Source organism: Brienomyrus brachyistius, chromosome 23, assembly GCF_023856365.1.
Source record: "Brienomyrus brachyistius isolate T26 chromosome 23, BBRACH_0.4, whole genome shotgun sequence".
In the NCBI taxonomy this organism is placed as follows: Eukaryota; Metazoa; Chordata; class Actinopteri; order Osteoglossiformes; family Mormyridae; genus Brienomyrus; species Brienomyrus brachyistius.
In genome coordinates, this window is record NC_064555.1 from 1,921,551 (window position 1) to 1,943,816 (window position 22,266).

At 50.2% G+C, this 22,266-nt stretch overlaps 1 protein-coding gene across 1 annotated transcript in view; it reads left to right on the forward strand.

The window, feature by feature from the left end:
- The window catches only part of tbc1d5 (TBC1 domain family, member 5), a 50,598-nt gene that overhangs the window by 26,019 nt on the left and 2,313 nt on the right, over nt 1-22,266 (forward strand). Inside the window, exons 4-20 of the mRNA XM_048992479.1 lie at nt 3,564-3,630; nt 6,616-6,724; nt 7,416-7,505; nt 7,591-7,665; nt 8,387-8,454; nt 8,746-8,848; nt 9,618-9,706; nt 9,867-9,917; nt 10,010-10,079; nt 11,183-11,355; nt 14,695-14,837; nt 16,177-16,283; nt 18,580-18,665; nt 19,338-19,591; nt 20,028-20,093; nt 20,911-21,074; nt 21,206-21,305. Of these exons, the coding sequence (XP_048848436.1) occupies nt 3,564-3,630; nt 6,616-6,724; nt 7,416-7,505; nt 7,591-7,665; nt 8,387-8,454; nt 8,746-8,848; nt 9,618-9,706; nt 9,867-9,917; nt 10,010-10,079; nt 11,183-11,355; nt 14,695-14,837; nt 16,177-16,283; nt 18,580-18,665; nt 19,338-19,591; nt 20,028-20,093; nt 20,911-21,074; nt 21,206-21,305 (1,815 nt within the window). The remainder of the gene's footprint in view (nt 1-3,563; nt 3,631-6,615; nt 6,725-7,415; nt 7,506-7,590; nt 7,666-8,386; nt 8,455-8,745; nt 8,849-9,617; nt 9,707-9,866; nt 9,918-10,009; nt 10,080-11,182; nt 11,356-14,694; nt 14,838-16,176; nt 16,284-18,579; nt 18,666-19,337; nt 19,592-20,027; nt 20,094-20,910; nt 21,075-21,205; nt 21,306-22,266) is intronic.

The window sequence follows — 22,266 nt, forward strand, 5'->3', positions numbered from 1 at the left end:
AAGCTTCACACTCGTTCTGTATGTGTGTGTATGTTGTTAAAAAGGAGAGCAAGTTGGTATGTGTGGGGAAAAACACAGAGTCCAACATACCCGGTTTCATTCATGTACAAATGGCACTTAAAACGTTTCATTTGGCGAGGTGATGTCAGTCTAACGGGTGCCTTGGACACCGGCTTGGGTTCCAGTTTTCAGTTCCTCTCCACTGTTTGTCTTCCTGCTCGTCTGCGTGTGGGAGGCGTGTGCGCGGCATCTGAAGATGGGAAACGTGTCAGACGTGGCTCTTGTTCTGCTAGGACAGATGCTTCCGGGTTTAGCCGGCTGCTGACTGATGACATGTCTTATCTGTTAGGCTGACAAATCACTTGTCATGACTTTTTCAGCAGGTCAGAAACCACGATGTGATGCACGTGGCTCTGGCGGTGACCAGAAATGTAGCGATTAGTGTTAAATCGTAAATATAGCTAAGGTGTCTTATTTTACGTTATTCTTTTCGTTTCCCAAAGTTTGTCACAACTTCTGCTTTTTTGATGCTCATCAAAGGTTTTTTTTTAAGATGCAAAAACTGATACCTGTTTTAAATTGTGCTGAATTACTTCTTCTTTTATACTTTTGCCCTGGAAAACAGGAGTTTAGGTTTAGCGATGCCTGTGGCCTTCTTGCTGTTGGGAGGCCTGGGGTTTGTTTGTCAGTATGTGTCCTTGACCGTTCTTGTGTTTCTGTTTGTCTGTTTGACGTCATCTTCCATTGCCGAACTACGGTTCCAATACTCGAGAACAAAAATATGCAGACCGCTGAAAAACCCCCAGATGTCGTTCTTGTCCAGCCCCAGATATGAAGTATACATTGGCTGCACCCTCCCCAACAAAACCAATCCCATCGTTTGTGTCCGTTCATTCGCTCGTTCTTGGGAGGCAAGTCAGCGTGTCACACAAGTACGTTCGCATTCCTGGTATTGATAAAAACCCCTGGTTTCAGTCATGTTGGACCTGCGGTATTGTGGGAGGAATCGGTATTGGGGGGGTTGGCGCCATGATGGTGCCAGGCTGTATTCTTCTGTTCACACATTAAAAACATGTATGAACTGCTGAATATGTGCTGACCGGTCAGTGTGTCACTTTTTCATCTCTAAAACTCCAGTCACCTCTGTGTTCTTCCATCCTGTCAGAACTTCGTACTTGCTTTAATATAAGCTGCAGAGCCCCACTTAAATATTCTAGATATTTTTCTAATTCTTACGTTGTACACATTGGCTGTACTTTAAACTTTAACAGCACTAGCAAACTTAAACCTGCTGAAGTTGTGGAGGGTTAGGTATTGGTTGAAAGGGGGTTGCAAGTCTAGGTGAGCTGGGATTAACTGGTTGGGGTGTAATCTCTGCTGCCACATGGGAACACCTCGGCACATCAGAGACTCGTGATGGTAAAATCTGAACCTGAGGCAGATCGCCATGGTCACGCTGGACCGCGGGACCTGAACTGAGGATGGGAGCGTGTTTCCGGGGAGACTGACAATTATGAGTCATAAATGCGACTTGCAACGTGAGCTAGCAGGAATTAGCACGTCGAGCTCGTGAATATGTATGGGAGACCGTCCCTGGGGGAATGCTCTGTGGCTTGATTGATCGCTCCTGCACTTCAGGGAGTCAACGCCCCGTTTCTGTTCCAGTGCTTTCCATTGCTGTGTCGATGCATTTCTTACTGGTTGGGTTTAACACCCCCCCGCCCCACCACCACCATCAGATCATCTTCAAATTGTTTACGTCACATCTGTTTTCTGTCTTTATGATGCCTGTAAAACGCTGAATTATTGCCACCAGATGGCCCCCATAACACAATAACTTCGCTTATCTTTTTCAACAAAAATGTCGTTGATTTATATACATTGCCAATAAATTATGTCTTGCATATATGCGTGATGTATTATGTGCTGAGCATGTAAATATTCGGTTATTCATAAATCTGCGAGAATGGCTTCTTTTTGAAATCGTGCGATCTTGATTTGTTACCAAGAAATACTGCTTTGCCAGTGAGGGTTTATTTACGAAGATCAAAAAGTATAACGGTATAGTTTGTATTACAAGTCACTGCACGGGTCATTAATGGTCTGTTTTCAACAAGTCTTCTCCCCAACTTTTTACCTACCAGCTTGCCTTCAGAATTAAAACACAACAATTTAGAAAGATGTTCTTTTTAAAAATGTTAAAAGTTTAAGCATCAGTGGAAGAGTAGCAACAATGCAAGACAACGGACTAGATGCTCATAATTTTTATTCTGTCTTCATGTCCTTGAAAACAAGCTGAGTTGTGCCTGTTAGCTCTCCAAATGGTCCGGGGTCTTGCTTTCCTGTCTGAGTCTTTGTTTTAGTCCAGGGACATGAATATTTCTGGCAAAATTAGTGACTCCACCCAAGCCTCCCTTTCCCATATGCAGGTGATCTTCTAGTTGAAAACTTTCGACACTCCACCTCAGATCCATTAATGGTATAATCTCCTGCTCCTGAGATCATACTAACTATAGCCTTTACAAAAAAAAACCTGTTGTATCCAGTGCCCCCTAATGGTAGAACGGTGTAACTGAACTCTTCCTCAACCCATAAATCAATCAATGAGGGAGAAAACAGGCAAGCATGACCTTTTTTTCTGTAAAATTTTAAGCGCCTCGCAGCTGGGGATTTTCTACAGATCCGTCATAAATATTTTTATCTTTAAAAAGGAAAAAAAAAACCCTTCCAGCGAAACGCATTGGCCACTGAGCAGAGAGCGAAACTCTTATTTCAAATTCGTCTGACTGATGTTGGTGTATAACTAGCAGGGGGCCCTGGAGGAGCTGAGAAAGCTGTTTGCTGAGATGAAGTGACGTATCAGGGCTCGAAGAATGCAGCCGGAATGGAGCGGGGGATGTCCGCGACAGAGCCTGGTCCTCCTGGGTCCTATAGCTCTATAAATGCTGCTTGGGCCTGAAAGAAGCAGCCCGTCCCACATCAGGGTTCATGGAGCCTCTCGGTGTGTCTTAACCTTTCAGCTCCTGAAGCTGCTCTGGATAATCCAGCGTTTCTCCCTTTTCTGAGGATCCTCAACATCATGTCCCAGAAATGTAACTTTAATGGGACTTGAACATTTTCTAATGATATAAGCATCCCTTTTTGTCCCTGGCTTTTCCTCTTGGTCATCGTGTTATGTAAACAAGACGTGTGGCCCCAGTAGGCTAGGGAAGGTCGTGGGTTCGAATCCCATGCCCAGCAGAGTAATCATGTACTCTTCAGCGAAGAGCACTAACTGCATTCTGCTCCAGGAGAGAGAGATGCAGGCTGACCTTGCTCTTGTGAGGGTCAGAGAGCGTCTTGCAAATAAGTGTAAATGAATACCAGGTAACCTGTAAGTGACTCTCTGCAGATCAGTTCAGCTTCAGACTCCTGAATAGACATGCTTATATTTTACTTCGTGAGTGTAAGTGGTGTTTCCTTGCACCTTTTCCGGAGGGCTTGCCCGATGACTGAGGTCTCCGGGTGCCTGTATCCTGACACGATGGCCTGCTCTGTTGATGCTCTGTGTCTGTGTGTCTCAGATGGAATGCTGGACAGTGTGTCGTCTGCACCATCCTCAGAGGTTGAGTCCACCTTCCTGTCGTACAGGTAAGCAGCTCAATGGCGCCCCCTAATTCTAAGTACTGTATCATTTTTTTTCCCCACCAGAGATCCTGTGAAATTACAATTTCCTAGCCGGGGGTGGGGGGGTGTTGAAGACAAAGACAAAAGTTGCTTGTGAACTTCTCAGGTGTTAGCTTGCTGCAGCATTCGGTGTTTGGGGGCAGGGCGTGGGCCCGTCGGATTAACCTAATTGCATGTTTTACTGCTGGGGGGGGGGGGGGGGAGTCCCCGCTGCGGTCAGCCCCAACACTCTCTCCCTCCTTCCTTTTTAATTTCCTTAATCACCGAGCAAGATGCGGTTTTGCCGTCTGAAAATGTCAGACACACCCCACTTCCCACATGGCAGACAGAAAAAAACGGGCACGTGTGTGTGTCTGTGTGTGTCTGTGTGTGTGTGTGTGTCTGTGTGTGTGTCTGTGTGTGTGTGTGTGAGTGTTAAAGGAGAAGAGTGTTTTTTTGTAATCATTACATTGTGGGGACTAGATTTCCCCACAATCCGATAAAAACCTGTAACTTTTTACTTTGTGGGAACTTTTTTTTTGGTCCCCACAAGGATCACCTTAATTTTTTTTTTAAATCTGTGAATGCAATCAAAAAATGAAAAATGCCCAATTTTTGCCCCCGTATTTTGTTTGGTTACTTATGGTTAAGGTTAGTGCTGGGTGGGGGTTAAGGGTGTCATCATTGGGATTAGGGTTATCAGTGGAGAGTCCCCATAAAGGTATGAATACCTGGACTGCGTACACATGCATATGTGTGTGTTCTTATCTTGGTTTAAAATGATGAGTCATACTGTTATTTCCACCTACTGCTGGCCCATGGTAATGGTCACCCTCCCTGTGAGTGACCTACAGGGGGCAGCAGAGGCACAGTCCTCTGGGGACTAAACATGTCCCCTAAACAGATAGAAACTGGACTCTGGCGTGTCCCCCAGTCGCCATGCGACACGCTGGCATTGCCTACATGAACAAGACCCCGGGCGATATTTATCTCGGCCGCCCCCAGCTCCCAAATCCCTTTTAACACCCAGAACTGGATCGGCGACGTACCTCAGGCAGTCAGAGCCAAAGAATGATGGTGTGGGCTCTGTGCAAGTGATCTGGACTCGCATGGAGTAGCGTGTGCTAAACGGCCTGCATGTGAAATCTAGCCAGCCTTCCTGCGTGGTTCCCCACCATGTTTATTTGTGATATTGGTCTGTATTAATAATATGAACTTTCCTATATCGGTGCAGTGTGTGTGTCCAGCCTGGCGGTGCTGGAGAAGCTGCTTTGTTTGTGCTGATGAAGCAGCTACGCCGTTGTGCAGGTGTTTCCATCCCCACTGCGGTAAACAGACACGTCTGCAGAGAGGACCATCGCACCGCCTGATTTCCCCCGGGCTCAGAGACTCACTGAACTTTACCTGTCAGCACAGCTGAGCTTCTACATCAGTCATTCCCCCCCGCCCCCCCCCCCCCACTCTGGAGCTCCTGACACGACATGGTGATGGCAAATGACCTGCGAGAGGCCCACAGGGGGTGGCGGCAATGGGGGTGTCGGGGCCATGGGGCCGATGGGCGATGGGGAGTTCACCTTGTGTGTGTGTGTGTGTGGGTGTATTTAGACCAGGGCACACTTAAGCCATTACCACGCCACCTCATGCTGTGTTATTTCATCAACCACCCAAAGTTCTCGCAGGTTGCGGTCCTCCTTAATTAATCGCCGAGGGTCTTGCTCTTTAAGGTGCACATGTGCAAATCCAGGTGTTACACCAATCTGTGCGCAGAGTAAGCGGATATCCCTCACCGGCTAATTTACTCTGGTGCCCCTGTCTCGCCCACATGCTTGCAGACTAACAGAAGCTTCCAGGTGCCCAGCGCCGGCTCTTTGCAGTTGCGTGTCCACGTGCTCTTTGCAGGAACCCGCCTCACATGCTGCCTCAGGAGCAGGCCTCCACCTCGTAAGCCGGGCTGGGTGGCAGGCCTGCACCTCGTAAGCCGGGCTGGGTGGCAGGCCTGCACCTCGTAAGCCGGGCTGGGTGGCAGGCCTGCACCTCGTAAGCCGGGCTGGGTGGCAGGCCTGCACCTCGTAAGCCGGGCTGGGTGGCAGGCCTGCACCTCGTAAGCCGGAATGGGTGGTGCCATCACTGATGAGCTTCTGCGGGGGTGTAATTGGTGAAAGGCAGACATACTGAGCTGTGAAGACTGTAGGGTGTTAGCGCTTGGTGACATCTGTGTGGTGCCCCGACAGGAGACAGACCTTCCTGCATGATGACGTAGCCCCAAAAAACAAATACCTGTTTATCAGGGTCTTTTCCAGTAAGGAGGGGTGTGGTTCATTAGGTTAGACCTCTGTGTCTGAGATCGGAAGGTTACAAGTTGGAATTCCATCCTTGGCAGAATAGTCACGTCTGTCGGGCCCTTGAGGTAGGTTTTTCCAGGAATGATCTTGTGTTCGGACCTTGAGTTTCACTCTCACTGTGACTGTGTGTGTGTCAAAGGAGAAGAGACCTTGATGGGAAATACAAAAACAAAATTCAATTCAAATTATTTTGATATAGCGCCTCTGTCCCATCGGAGTCGCCCCAAAGCACTTTACATGGCTGTGTTGTGATACGTTACAACATAGTTAAGACAGAACAATACAAAAACAGGCGAAAGAGCAGACAAAGACATGAAAGAAAGAAAAGCCAGATGACAGCGGAGGAGAGGAACCAACAACTCCCAAGTAGGGAGGGAAAAAAACATCTGGGGGTCCAAGGTCAGCTGGGGGTCCAAGGTCAGGTCATGGGCTTGCTCACTTGCTAAAAGCAAGATGTAAACTGTGATCAGGAATTCATGTGCCTGTATTGATGCAACTTATAAATAAAGCTTCATTTCGGTTTTCATTTTATTTCAAAACGGCGGGCAGATTGTTCATCCCCTCATGTAGGTTCAGGCGAAGCCGACTGCTCCCATCCTAACCGCTCCGATCTCCTCCTCCTCTGCAGAAAAGAATGGGACGAGTTATTTTCGAACAGCAACTACCTGGCGAGGATCCGGCAGGCCGGGATTAACGGGAGGCTGAGGAGCAGCAGGTTCCGGAGCGTGTGCTGGAAGGTGAGGCGCTGCCGACGCCGGAGAGCCCGTTCGCGCTAATCCCGCATCTGGCAGGAGCGGCTCTTTGTCTCCCGCAAAATCCGCGCACGTCAACAGTAGTGTGTCTTCCCCCTCGTCCGTATGCTACCTATTCCGAATCCTGCGATGGCTTTCCTCCGAAATGCCGGAGCTGTATATTCAGACATTCACCCGTCCAGTCTTTTGCTTGGTCCTGGTCCAGTGTTTGGAAAGCATTTCCTCCTGCTTTAGTATTCTGGTGTGTGCATACTCTGTAAATAAATTATAGCGTAACAGTTGGGTATATTTATATATTTGATTGCTGTGATGTGATCTTTGTTTAGAGTTTATAAGCATAGAGCTTCCGGTGTTGAACTATATTATATCAAGTAGAATGAATTATTGACGCCTTCTCACGATAATGATGCAGAATGCAGAGTGGGCTGTGGACAAGCTACATCTTTTCATGGGGGAAACGCCTACACTGAGCTAGGAAGGCCTTTTCAGTTCCTCTTCTCAGAGGATGAGAGTTGGCACATTCATCTCAAGAAAAGAGGTCTACGATTTGAGAGAGGATCGCTGTGTTTTAGTAGCGGCCATTCGATGACGTCGTTTGCGCGCCGCACGACCTCTGCCCATCTTCCTTTGAAGGTCAGGTTTGGCGGATCATCACAGGTGTGCTTTCCCATTCCAGCTTTATCTAGACGTCCTTCCTGAGGACAAAAATCAATGGATCAACAAGACGAAGGAGCTGCGAGCTCAGTACGAGAAGATTAAAGAAACGGTGAGTGTGTCTGGAGGTCGTCTGGTGTCTGTCCTCAAAGCTAAACAGTTGAATCATTGTCTAATTTCTCGCTGACCTCTCACAGCATATAACCAACCCACGCAAAGCTGCGGGACAGCAAGACCTCGTGGTGAACAACCCATTATCACAGGACGAGGGTGTGAGTCCTTCTCCCCGTCTCCGTCCTCTTCCCTGTACCGTGTGCTCTCTCACTCATATTCCCTCGCCTGTCTTCCTTTATTCGTCTTCTCACCTTCTAAAGCCTCCCCGTTGAACCATCTCTACGCCCTCCTCCAGCGTCAGAATTCCCTGCCCAGTTTTTTGCTGCTCACTGCGGCCGTGTACCCCGCCACCAAAACAACGGATTTGCATAAACAAACACGATCCTTATTTAGGAGACGCTGAAGCAGCATGTTCTGCTAACCGGCTAGCTAGCTACCATCTTCTGACGCTGCTTGCTAGAGATATTTTTAGTTGTTGAAACATCTGAGTGGCCCCAAATTAAGTTTCTGAGCAGGGCCCTAGAAAGCAATAAACCCATTTCCAGTGGGTCCTCCTGCCACCCAAGCGGCCACTGGTCCTAGTCTCAGACCAGTTCGTCTTTTTAAAGGTACAAATGTTACTTTGGCAGTCACTCAGGTGGACGACATCGCACAAATCTCAGTGGCAGCTGCGTCGCGAGCTCAGTGCGGCCCCGGAGCCGTAGAAGATGCCGAACTTAACTGGCACCCCTCCCACCACGTGTGGGCGCCTCTCTCAAGCTGCCAAAATGCGTCCAAATTTCAAACCGCACTAAAGTTGGTGGGGGCGGGGGGGGGCACAGTCACTCGGTCTGTCTGGTGCTATATTTAACCGGCTGATGACTTTGAACATCTTTGCAGAGCCTTTGGAACAAATTCTTCCAAGATAAAGAGCTTAGAGGGATGATCAAGCAAGATGTGCTGAGGACGTAAGTGCGAAATCGACACTGTTTCCAGGCTTCGGGTAACAAAGCGGTAAGATTAGCCAAGGCGGCACGCCGTCTCGTGTCATGCGCCGACCGCCTCGTCCCGCGTGCCGCGGTCAAAGGCGCGAGCTAGTTACCTGGCCGCTTTCCCAAGAGAAAGGCCGATAATTCTGGAATTACCCAACTCCCTTAGCCATCGTGCTGACGACGACACCTTGTATACCTTGCTTAGCATTCCATGATACGCGGGTCCGCTTAGTCATTCCCATCTCTATGGCGTTTTGCCGGCTCCAGGTTCCCGGAGATGCAGTACTTCCAGCAGGAGGATGTGAGAACCAAGCTGACAGACATCCTGTTTTGCTACGCGCGAGAAAACGAACAATTACTCTACAAGCAGGTCAGAGACGCCCCGCCGTCCCAGGAATAATGAATAATGGAGGGCCTTCTCCGCTCATTACCGCCGCAGTGAGACGGCAGCTCCTTTCCGTGAGGATGAACACGGATTACAGCGCAGGGTGCAGGATACACCAGCCTCCTCAATCTGGCCCCTCCATCGATTTCTGCACTCATTACGTTTATTTAGTAGATGCTTTCATCCGAAGCAACGTACAAGTGAGGAGAGCTGGGTCCTTGGGGTAATTGGGGTTAACGGCCCACGACTCAAGGACCCAACGCTGAAATGAGAACTCTGCCAGTCTCATGATTTGAACCTGTGACCTTCCGGAATCAGGTTCAGATCTCTAGCCAGCTGAGCCGCAGTTAACATGATAAACATGAGCCCTGCGTGTCCCCCATCTTTATTCCCGCTACTTAAGCGATCGTTAACGTTATCAAGACTCTGAGCTGTCCTTAAGGACTGAGTAATCGGCTGCCTCTTCCATGGTTTCCTGCAGCCCAGGAAACGGCTTCGGGGTTCAGCTGGGCTTGTGCGGCTTTAGCCACCAGGACTTTAGCTTTGCGTGCGGCTGCTTCTGACATTACGTGTTGTGTTGAGCAGTGTACCAGGTATTCGGTGTTCTTCATTGCTTGATTGATTGGTTGAGGTGTACTTTACACTGGTGTAGAGTGAAGGCTTTAGTCCAGCCAGCCGTCCGGTAGGAGCTTGGATCTCTAGGGTGCCTAGGAAGGAGCGTGTTTCCACTCGAGGTTCTCACCCTCCCCTGCAGGGCATGCACGAGCTGCTGGCACCCATCGTCTTCATCTTGCACTCAGACCATCAGGCCTTCCAGCACGCCAGTGAGACCGCGTGTCCCAGGTCTGTGCCTGCTTTGGGTCGGGTCCGGTCCATTATTGTCATGCTTCTTGTAATGTATAGATACGAGGAAATTGGTTGGTGTTTAAGAACTAAGAGATGCCTATGATCTGGTTCTTATGTCAGTAAAAGAGTGTGTTACTGACTCGTGTTTGATTTGCAGTGAGGAGATGTGGTCCCTCTTGAACCCGCAGTTCCACGAACATGACGCTTAGTAAGTGAACGAGTAAAATTCAGTAACGTGATGCTTACCGTTGGCGGTAACCGGGAGCGGCCATCACACCAGCCTGTCCCTCTCCCCCAAAGCTCCATGTTCTCCCAGCTCATGGAAACAGCTGAGCCCTGGTTCTCCAGCTACGAGCGAGAAGTCCGCAAGGTGAGTGGAGCCCCCCCTCCCGGGGATGTTTGACTGTTAACCTGGTGTCAATTTAGGGAGGGGGAAGTCATCTTCATTTACTGCACTGTGAATTTTCATTTATTCTGTTAATCTCTAGTTTTTATGTCAAAAAACTTTTCTTTTTTCAATTTGCTCAATATACCGAGGGAAAAAAAAAAAAAAAACCTCTCTGGTGGGTGTCAGGAAAAATAGGTACCTCAGCTCATTTATAATTAAAGTAATTTTCCGATCAATTAAATGGTTTAAATGCAGATTAATCGGTAGATAGTTTGTTACCAGGGTTTCTGCAGAGCCGGCACTTCAGGGAATTCCGCAGATCCGAGGGATCTGGTTAAGCAGATGTGCGATGGGTACCGTAGTGCTTAAGGAAACGGGCCCGAAGCATGCTGGGAAGGATTCACTACTGCGCCGCTGAGCGGGTGCCTCACCTCAGTCATGCATCCAGATGTACCGATCGACGGCTAATTGCGAAAACAAAACAACCCCAACATATTCATTAATAGTAATCCTCCCAACCTTTGATTGTTTCATATAGGTATATATTTTTTTTCTTGGTTAAGTCTGAAGCGGATCAAAAGCGGCTTTACAACATCGCCGCGAGCTTTTAAACTCGCGCTGCCATGTTTTCCACTTGGCAGGAGACGCACCCGTCTTCGGAGTTGCACTTAGTGAGTTGCTCCTGGCGAAGGCGAAGCTACGGGTGTTTTTTCTCTTTCTCACGCAGACATCCTGGAGAGCTCCTCGTCGTGAACATTTAACAGGCTTTCCATGTTTAATATTTAACATTTCCGCCAGCCATCTTGTCTCCCTCCAAAGCTTGCTTTTCCAGGCTGGATATCGTATGCCGAAAAGCGTTCGTTCGTCTTCAGGGGAAAAAAAAAACATTCTTTAGAAAGCAGTTTCTCTGAAAATTTTGCTTAAAATTAGCTTAAAGCTACTTCTCAATGAACCGCCTCATTGACTTGGGTAATTCTCAGATTCTGAGAGCCTCAGACTTGGGACATGCTCACTCTCTGCAGGTGCTTACTGTTGACGTGTGAAATGTTCTTTTTTTGTTTTTTTTAAAATGCCCTCTTTGCCAGGGTAAGGAGGAAATGATGACCAGCATGCCCTTTGCCAGACCACAGGATGCAGGCCCGTCTGTCGCCATAGTGACAAAGGTCAACCGCGTCCAGGACCAGCTCCTGAAGAAGCATGACATTGAGCTGTATATGCACCTTAACCGGCTGGAGATAGCCCCCCAGATCTATGGCATGTGAGTGTGATCCTACTGTCATCCAATACAGCAGGCATAAGACAGACTGGTCAGTCGCATGTTTTCCCAAAGTTAAAATATTTAACAGATGCTTTGACTTACATGTAAGGATTACAGCGCAAGGTCAGTCAGTCCCTGGAGCAACTGGCGTTAAGAGCCTGACTCAAGGACCTAACCTCGGCATAACGTTGCAGCATGGGTGTCGAACCAGCAACCTTCTTACCGAAGATCTCGCAGCACCATTCCCTAATAAGCCCTAGATGCCATAATAAGCTTGAAACTCTGGTTTCTGATAGTATCTGGAACTTAAACTTCATAAGCAAATACTTAGACTGTAAGCAGTTGTATAATAGTTCGGGGAATTAATCAGGGTTCTCTTTTAACAGTGGCTTCCTGTTCTTCTTTAATTGGGGGAAGGGGGGGGGGGTTTTCTCTAAGCCTGTGTCATCACACCTTACACTCCGGGGGCCTGAAACCGCAGCCTTCGCAGAAGCCGCCCAAGTGGCAGGAAAGGGAAAGCGGTTTGCACCGGCCACATTTTTGCATCCCAGAGCTGTTATTTCCAGGCACGAGGTGCAACATAAACACTGTTGCTTTCGGGTGACTGAAAACCAGCCTTCGCCCCAGCGCTGACACATTACCACACCTTTGCCGGAGCCAGAAGGGAGGTCAGCAGTGTCTGGTTCTTTCCTATCGTTACAGGAGCCCTAACCTTCATCACATGTTCTCGCCAGACTGATTCCGGTCCTCGGTACATGTTTAATTGTAATTGAAATGCGTGTTTCGCACTAAGTGGCATGAACATGCAGACGCTTTCACATGTAACTTGACGCGTGATGTAATGTGACACCTGGCCTCAGGAGAGCTCTCTGATTTTCACCTTTCAGTTCACCGCAGAGTGACTCTGCTCCTTCTGCTACGCCAGGGATCTCCTCTTGCCCTCTCAGACCCCCTGGGAGGTCACATGGGGCTGACAGGGATGAGGAGAGGCTAATGGCTCGCTGGTGACACCGGCACGTCCGTCACCGTTTGGCTAATTGCCACAACACTATCTCCTGTGTTATTCATCAGCCTCTCACGGCACGACACACTAATTGGAATAATGAGAAAGTGGATCAGGCCGACGAAAATCTCACCCAGAGGAGCATTCATCTCAGACCCAGCCCCTCTCTCCCTTTTCACCTCCTTTGTCTCTTTTTGTCCCGCCCCCGCCGTACCTGTTCAGCTCGATGGAGACCCCCTCTGGGTAATTAACAGAACAGCTCGTTGACCAGTACAGTATTAGTCGGTGGGTTTTGTGTGACACTGTGCTGCATTTCACAGGGTGGGTTGATTATTTTTACTCTACCACCCCCCACCCCCCCACTCCGACTCCTTCAGATTTTAAGTAGGTAATGCGAAGGCTCAGAAGATTGTAGCTAGTTGGCAGAACATGCCGCTTCAGCATCTCCTAAATAAGGAATATGTTTGTTTAATGTTGAGCGCAGTGACGGGTTATGGTCTGTGCTTGTGTTGAGTGGTAAACATGGCCGCTGCACATATGCAGTGCAGTCCGTCTCACTCCATACTGCACGGCTCCTTCAGGTCTGCAAGGATGATTTGCTCAATCAGCGAAGGCTTTCTTTTGGTAGTGCGCCTTGCACCCCGTTTCCTCGCAGCGTAAACGGTGGATCAGTGTGGGGCCGCTGTCATCTTGGGTGACGGAAGCCTTATTGGTGTGGATGCTCTCTCCTTTCTTGTGATGTTCACCCTGCTGTCTGGCGGTGCGCTCTAGCCGCATGACATGCTCTCAGACGATAGCAAAGCCAATCAGGGGCCAGATTAAATGCACAGTGTGACGCAAACCACTGACCTCTGACCTGGACGCCTGCTTTATTCCACAGAGATTTTTATAAGCAGTGATTTGTAATGATCATAATCCCTCAAGACGAACTAACTTTCTCAGCTCGTAACTATAAGAAATTACATCTAAGAATAAAGTTGCACTTACAAGTTTAAACTTTTTATGAAGCTATGAACTATCTAGTTACAGAACTGTTTTTTTTTTTTTTTTTTTTGGAAGTTTTGGAGAAAGTTTTGGATTAAAAAAAATGGGCAGTAAAATGCATTCTGTCTGAGAATATCTCCTCTGTGGTTGAGGCCAACTTTCCTCCTCTTTTTTCTTTCTCTATTCCTCCCCCGCTTGCGCATGTCTTTGTTCTGGTCAGCATCATGCGGTTCATCCGGCCTTGCGGGGCCCATCGGGGCCCATCAGTACCTCGTATGGAGGTTCAAGGGGCTGGGCTCGGACACCCATGCAAACCGGTGATGGAGGGGGGTGGGGTCCGGCTTGGCCGGTCCGGCCACCGAGGGTTTCACAGCTACACGCTTTCTGGAGACGGCGGTGTCCGACAAGCCCTATTCCTCGGAAGAAGGGAGAGTATTAAACCTGAGCATACTGCCGAGGGGGGGGTTGTGTGGATTCGACGGGGCCAGAGATTGGAAGAGAGATGGAGAGAAAGTTATCGCTGGCCCTAGACGTGCCTGGGGAAGTGCGAAATCTCAGACATGAGGCATTTTGGAGCGGCGTTCCACAGGGAGGCTGCGGGGGCCGGCCGGCCGGGCAGGCGGGCGGGCAAGCGAGCGGCGTTCCGAAGCGTGCCGTGTGCCGTGGGCGGGAAGCCGGGGCCGTCTCGCCGGATGTGCTGTCAGGTGATGCCCAGTCCCCCGCTCCAGCCGCCACATTCCCCGACTGGTGTTAATGTCGAGGAGCCCCGTGCTGCGGCCTGGATCTGAGGAAGCGCATGGGCCCCTGCACGGCCAGCGCTGGCATCCGAGCTGCTCGAGACGCTTCCTTTGTTTCAAGGCTCCGCCGGCTCGCAGACCCGTGCTCGCGCCCGGAGGTCCTCTGCCACTCCATCTGCGGCCCCCTTCCCCCACACCCCTCTCAGTAAGCACTTTTTAAAAGGCACGCTATAGCTGTCTGTGACGAGACAGCAGTGTGAAGGTGACCCGGCCATGACCCCTGTGCTGCCGGTCACCACACTGACGCGTCCCCCCTCCCCCCCCGGCGTAGTTCAGGCCCAGGAACCGGCTATACGATAGGACTTTTATTTAAACCTTTCTTGAAAATGCATAACATTAATTATGCAATAATTTTACTAACAAATAATAAAAAAAAAAAGCCATAAAAATGGAAACTGAGTCATGCCTGGGATTACATAAAGGTTGAATATCCCCTACAGCAGATGCTTATTTAACTAAATGTATTTTCTCCAAACTTGCAGCCTCCCACTAGCTGGGATGTGAAGGATCTGGTATTTATTGTCGACTGTCCCATCTGCTCCCCCCCCCCCACAGCCGGTGGGTACGCCTGCTGTTTGGCCGCGAGTTTCCCCTGCAGGACCTCTTGGTGGTGTGGGACGCCCTGTTCGCCGACAGCATCACCCTCGACCTGGTCGACTACGTTTTTGTGGCCATGCTGCTGTACATCAGAGACGCCCGTGAGTCCGAGTTCTAATCTCTGCCTGACCCATCAAATCCGAGCCGCCTAAACGTTAAGCTGCCGTTTTGTACCTTGGTCTTGTGTTGCCATCGCTTTCAGATCGGGCTCCTTTTTCAGTGTCGCATGTCCACTGGCTACGGCAAGCTGGGATTTGACACTTTTTATTCTAAAACGGAACGGAACTTTTTTCTCATCTTCATTTTTTGCTGTCTGGTCTCTGTGCTGAAAAAGTGAGAACTGCTCCACCTATTGGCCAGATGTGGTGGTTTTTTTTTGTTTTTAATTAATTGCAACATCCATCTCCCTAAGCGTTTATTTAGTATAGGGTCACTGTGAGACATGCTGGACGGGATGCTAGTCCATCACAGCACACAGTCATATTCACAGCGCCACACACCTGGTTAGGGACACCGGCTCACGGAATCTGGATTGTCAGCTTATGGGAGGTAAACTAGAGTGAGAACCACTAACCAGGAACACAACAGAATGGATACAGAGGTGGGGATTCAAACCCACATCCCTCTGAGCCTCTGAGGTGCCATGTGCGTAGGGCCGTGATATGCAGGGTTAGGCAGGTCTGTCAGCAAGGGCTCACCCCTCTCCGGCTTAATCATCACACCCTCCCGAAAGCCATGAAAGCCATGCAGCCCCAAAGATAAGGACGCCAGCCATGTTTGATTGGGACTGCTCAGGGGATGGGGGGGATTTTGTTGGTTTAATTCCTCACTCACTTCGTTTGATGGATCGCAGTTTGTTCCCAGTGATTGACTCATCAGTCTTTGGAAGATAACCCGGCAGAAGTGTTATCTGTGACTGATTACGCGGCCTGTAGCAGACGGCCCCACGTATTGTTTGACGGGCTCGGCGTCACAGATGGCTCCAGCCCCCCCCCCGGATAAAATGTTGTCATTGTGGCTTTTATGTGCAGTTTATTAGGGCTTGAAGTAGCTGAGGAAGTTAGAGGTGAGAAACCACACAGCGTGGGAGTTTGATAGTGGACACACACACCAGTGCACCAGAAATGTCATACTTACACAGTACTTACACAGACTTTCACTAGACGTCTACTACTACATAGCAAACAAGTATGTGATTTCCGACATTCCCACAGAAAACTAAGTATGCTATCTAGCCCAGAAAGTTGTCATGGGTTGTCATCCCGATCCAGCTGTTATATAGTTCAGCTTTCATTCACCTACACAAAGGACATGGTCCAGATTGTTCTGTCCTCAGTGATCCAGCTCTTACACTTACTGGATTCCGTATGTCGGTTCTTTATTTATGGCTGTGAATGAATGTTGCAGCAATCGGCTCTTTGACCTTTGTGTGTTTCCCAGTAATTGCCAGTAACTTCCAGACGTGCCTGGGCTTGCTCATGCACTACCCACCGATTGGGGACGTCCATGCCCTGCTGCATAAAGCCCTCTTCCTGCGCGACCCCAAGGTACGCTCCGCTTACCCCCCACTCACCCAGTGAATCTAATGAGAGCATTTTTAACCAACTCAGTCATGACGTCATGATGATGTCGTTGTGACGTCACTGTTGATTTGGGCTCAGCATCCATCCTAAAGTGTGAGGCAGACAACAGAGCAGCTCATCTGGGTGCTGAGTCAGGTATCAGGATCTCGGTGCGTATAATGGGGGAGACAAGGATTAGGAATAAGAAAAAATGATCTGATTGGTTGTGTGTGTCACGTGACTTCCACTCCCCCAATCTCATAGGCTATTTGGCTTTGAGACTCACCATGTCCATATGCCAGCGTCCCAAGGTGGCACCATAAATTTTTCAGTGCCGTTTCTTTCCCTGTATCAAGGATAAGAAATGCAAGGTTGATCCTAAAGGGAGAATCTGCAGTCATGATGTGGGGGAATCCCTCACAGGAACGCGTCCTGCCCAGCTCCGCTTCTCAGAGGCGCACTTTCATTTAAAAAATGCTCCTTTTTGAAGAAGACAGGTGCTCCTGAATATTCATTTTTTTTTGTGGAAAGGTCATTAGTAGTTTGAGGTGGATTTTAATGGCTGAAAATGCCGAATGCGTTTCCCTGTCAGTCATTGCGTGTATTTAACGGACTGATGCCTATTAGTGAATTTTCATGAGGCAGATACCCGTACTGTATGCCAGTAGCAGATTGGACAAAGGGGGAGTAGGCAGAGTCCAATGGTGTCGTTTTCGGATTGGCCAGCGCTTCATCTCATGATTATTCATGAGTTAGCAACGCTGCTGTGTAATTGGCTTGCTTCCATAACACTTAGTGCTGACTTGGGAGGTGGTGGTGCAGTAAGGAGAGGGAGGGGGGAGGGGGGGTCCTAACCTCATGTGGGACCAATTGCGTGATCCGTAGGTGATCCAGACACAACTAATCGAACTCCGATGAGTTTCTTTTGCTTTGTGGCCTTTCAGCACATCCTTGGGTGCAGGTGCTGACACTCCTGCGATGTGCTCCGGCCATTTTGGGCAGACACCCTGCAGGGCGGTAAGACGTGGTTTGGGCCTCGGTGAGCAAAGGCCGAGTTTTCAGTCCACCTCCTCCCCTCGCGAGCGGGAATGATCATCATTTAAATCATCTTTGGCCGAATATGAATATAATGCAGATGAATTGCCATATGGATCCCTGATCAGTGCGGGGGGTCTGGCGTCACGGGGGGGGGTCGCGCAGCCATGCTAATGAGTGCCCATAACAGGCCACGCTTGCTGGTCTAGCTTCACATGCCCGCATCGCCAGGTCCATATTAACACTGACACATCTCCCTGTTAATTGCTAATTGTGTTTCTCATTAAGCGCGAGTGTGGCAGGTGGCTTTAACGCTTTGTGAGTAGCCCGCCCCCCCCCCAGTGCTCTCCTGCGACTTCATCTAGCCCTGTCTAGAGGCAGAGGTCCCCCTGGTTTTCAGGCCTGCTCCCGTGTCTCTGATTCAGCCCCCGCAGCCCAACCCCTACCTCGCCCCCAAGGGAGCCACTTGTTCATGCTGCTCCCTCCTAGCTACCTTCCAGGCCAGGGGACAGTGGACCGTCTGTGGGTCCCGAGGACCGCATTGGGAAACACTGCTATAGGAGGGTCCATACTTATCCACTGGGCCTGAGCTGTCATTGCTAAGCCGTCCAGTTGGGTGTTATTTAAAAGGACATTTAAGGCTATGAAGGTGAGGAAAGTGAAGGAAAGGTTAGTCATAGCAGTCTGGGCGGGCCGTCTGGAGTAGGATTTCCTCCTTTCTGCGGGTTCACACTGAGCCACAGAGGCTGGCAGGGTGGAGTGAACATCCTGTATTGTCCAGAAGAGGATGACGCAAGGTGCTATTGCCGTGACCTTCCTCTGAAAGCGACAGCCCGAGTGACCGCGAGTGTGAGTGTGGCGGCACGCTTGGGTGCCCCGTGTAATCACCTGTCCTCGCGCAGTGACCAAGCCTCCCGACGTGATGAACCGTAGCAGCACTGCGTTCCTGCAGTTGCTCTCACACTATTAGCGATATTAAACAGGCGCATCTGTTTTTAATTAGGAGCTAAAGTCACATGGTCGCCGCCGCCCGTCTCTGCGCTTCCTCTCCCGTTTTTACGACGCTCCCCCGCAGTCAAACCGCAGGGTGCAGAAACGATTCTTCCTGCGATGGAAGGAAGAGCACAGCGGAAACCCAGGGGCTAAATGCTGGCAGGAGGCACAAATTTGTGACACCCCCCAGGCTGTTATGGCAGTTCCTATTTCTGACTGTCCTCTCCATCGCATCCATCGCTTCTCGCTTCAGAACCACCCCAGGCCGGGAAACTACCAGTTTCAGCAGAACCTGGACTACTACAAGACCCGTGGTGCCGACCTCATGAACAAAACTCGGTAAGCTGATCCTCCAGGTCGCCATGCTTGCGGTTCGCATATTCCCTCGCTGGAGGCCTTGACACCAGGCAGCTGGCGTCGCTAATGCGATAACCGATCAAGAGCCAAACAACCCGCCTGTCAGTTTTTCCTGCAGGGTTAAATAACAACTAGATTGCTGTAGTTGGTTTAAAAAACATCGCTATTGCTTTGGGGACGGCCAGTGACTCACCACCATTGTTACATGGCTATATTCTTTATGAACGGGTTTAGCTTTTGTAGTCAGTGTTGTACAGGAAGTGACATCATGCAGGCACAGTGACAGGCATGCAGTGTTCTGCGGCATCTACTCCTCCTGGCCGAACACGTGAACACACACACAGCACTTGTGAAAAACAAGCTACGGCCCACTTGTTTGTTCCCTCTTTTTTACAAACATCAATCTGTCCACTAGGGGTCGCCAGAGTTGACATGCAGCTCCCAAAATTTCGGTTTGCTGTGGTGACTACAATTCAGTGACTGAAACTTAAGAACATTCTAGATAAAAACACATTGAGATGGTGAGACCCCCTATGTGACAGATCGGCTCAGGGTGTGTTTGGTAGGGAGAGGATGAGCGTCTCTCAGCTGGTGTTTGCACGCTGTCTGTCTACACTGACGTGTTATTCTCCCCCCCCTCCATGTCCCCCATAGAGCTAATGCCAAATCGGCCCCCCTCAACATCAACAAGGTGTCCAACAGCCTGCTGAATTTTGGGAGGAAGCTGATCGCCCCGGCCATTGCTGGCACAGTCTCTCCCATGGGTGGGGAGGCTTTCTCTGGCCCCCCTCCCACGGCGCCGCGCTCCACGGCCGAGCCCTGTACCCCCGCCCCCAGCAGTCACACGCAAGCTCAAGGCCAGCACCGCCTACTCAAGTCAGAAAGCCTGCCCGTGCACCTGAGCAAAGGTGAGCTGTTGCCAAGCTGTGTGACTGTCTCACGGAGTCCTGCAGGGGGCGCTGTGCTCCGCATTATGGGGCCACTCACTTCATTCTGCCATTAATAGGCTGTGTACAGTGTGCAGTTACGATAGGTTACAGGAGACAGCCAATCAGATGTGAGACATTGCTGTATATGATAACGAAGAGCAAGTTTACAGTCAGGTTAAAATGGTTTGTAAATCATTGCTGAGCAATGATAAGGAGCAGGTGTTGGTGTACTGGGGGGGGGGGGGCAGACCTCATTGTCAGGGGTGGAGGGGGAGGGCTCTTCACATGGGGTGTTCCATACAGAGGCAGGTGGGTGGAGGTGCGGGGCAGGCAGAAGTGTTTGGCCACTGAGAGCGTGTGGAAAGTCTACATCTACGTCCATGTGTTTGGCTGAAGTGCCTCTCCTGTCTGCCAGATGTAGGTGCAGGTGGAGCTGCACACATCTCTGCTCCGCCCACCCAGATCCTGTCTGACGTCCAAGGTAAGTGCAGCCCATGCTACCCTCTTATTTTTCTTGGCCAGCTTTATAGTGACGTTTCCATGCAGTGTTAGCAGTCAACCACCAGAGGGCAACAGAACATCATTTTATAAAGCACTGCTTTGATAATTTCATGTACCGCTTTCATATACCATCTCAGACGCCACATTTTGTCTTTCCCTGTAAAGAGGGTATTGTTATGTTCTCTTGATCTTGACTTTATGTGGGTTGGAATTCCATCATGCTTATCAGTTGGTTTAATAAGCTGGATTTCCGGCACGGTGATTGGTCGATTGACCGCCCTCAAAGTCATTTTAATTGGCCTCCGTCTCAGGCCATTGGTGTCCAGTTGTTGGCAGCTTTTCAAGGCCGGTAATAGATGATCTTCCCACCAGCGATCCAAGCCGGGTGCTTGTTTGCCTGTTTCTGCACGGCCTGGTCCGAGCCCATCTCTCTAGGGCAAAGCCAGTGTGCAGTGCGCACTGCTCAGCTGGAATCGGCACTGCCCATGTCTGTTCGACGCTGTGTATGTGTCACTAACCAAACCGCGCTCTGATTGGTGCTGCCGGCATGTCTGCTTGAACGTTATCTGCGTCCCGCGCCCCTCTGATCTAGGGAGGTTTTCCACATGCTGTGCTTCACATTCCTTCATTTTTTTTTCCTCTCCTCCCTCTTGTACCGTCTTTGGCAAACCGGCAGGTCACGACCCCGTGGGGTCAGTGGATATAAGACCGAAGCTGAACTGCAGCTTCCCCCCCCCACACCCCCCCCCCCGTACCCAGACAGACGTGGCCTTTTCTTTCTCCCGTTGTCCCCACAGGTCAGAGCTCCAGAACCGTCAGCTCATCTCCCAGCATCGAGAGTCTGTCTGGGGGCCGAGACCACAGCGCGGCCTCCCCGCCCCTGTCTGCCGCTAAGAAGGACTCCTTCTTCACCATCTCCCGCTCTCGCTCGCACAGCAAGACCATGGGCAGGAAGGAGGCGGTGGGTCCCACCCATTCTTTTCTCTTTCACCCCTCCCTCTCTCAGTCTCTTCCCCTGAAAGCACAGACCTCTGCATGTGTCGCCTACTTGCGGCCCGATTTATTCAAGGTGTCCTTTCCTCTCTCTTCCAGGAGGAGGAGCTAGAGGCCCAGGTGTCCTTCCTGCAGGGCCAGATCAATGACCTGGAGGCGATGTGCAAGTACTGCGCCAAGATGATGAACGTGCACATCGGTACGTCGCCAGAAGCTGGCATGCAATTTCTTAGCTTCTACTGTTGCGATGGCAACACTCACGGGGAGTTTGCAGTTCGGGGCTGGTTTGCAGCGGATTTTACTCATTAGCAGCTTGCCTTTTGCCTTTCGATGTCTTGAGAGCATCTCTCTGGAGCTCCTTGTGTTTTTTTAAATGGAAAAAAGGCACGTCTTTAACCCCGAAGCCCTTCACCTGATGTCTGGCGATGTGTCCTGTCTGTTAGCCTAAAAGTGGGCGCAAGCCTTCAGCCCCGAGTCTGAAGAAGCAGCCGGCCGACTTGCAGGCACCGTACCGCCGGGCTCCATGCGCTCCTGCTTGTGAACGTTTGTTTATTGCTATGAAGAGATTTATTGGGCTGCCTGGGCGGCCGCGCCGAGTTTGATAAGGGGCGGTAAATTGTCGACGAGAGCCGACCACGAGGGCAGAGTCTGAGGAGCAGCGAGGATGCGGGGGATGGGCCGGCTCAAGCCAGAGGGGGGGGGGGGGGATCCATAATGCCCTTCAGTGAGGTACTTAACCCGCTCCAGTGAAACCCACAGCCAAGTGCATGAGCTCAAAAATGAAGTCACCCCTGTTAATATGACAGTATATTACAACGTTGTCTGGTGGTCGATAATGAACTTCCTGTGATGTAAGCTGGCTTGATGCAGCCTCCTGTCCTATTTACGGCCTGACTGTGGGCTACAGCCCCCTCCCTGATGCTCCACAAAATGTCTATTCAGACCCGCGGACCTGGGCCCGTGACTCATCTGGAAGGTGTTTGTGGGGGCAGTACATGGTTGCTCTCAGATGGGTTTTGAAATTAAATTTGCACTCACCCATTCAGAAGATTTGCAAGAGTTTACTGGTTTTAAACCAGTATTTCCAGCCCCAGTGACCCTGAGGTACAGACGCGTGCAGAACTGCATTCAGGCCTTCGTTGTCTCCCTCGTTTTGGCCA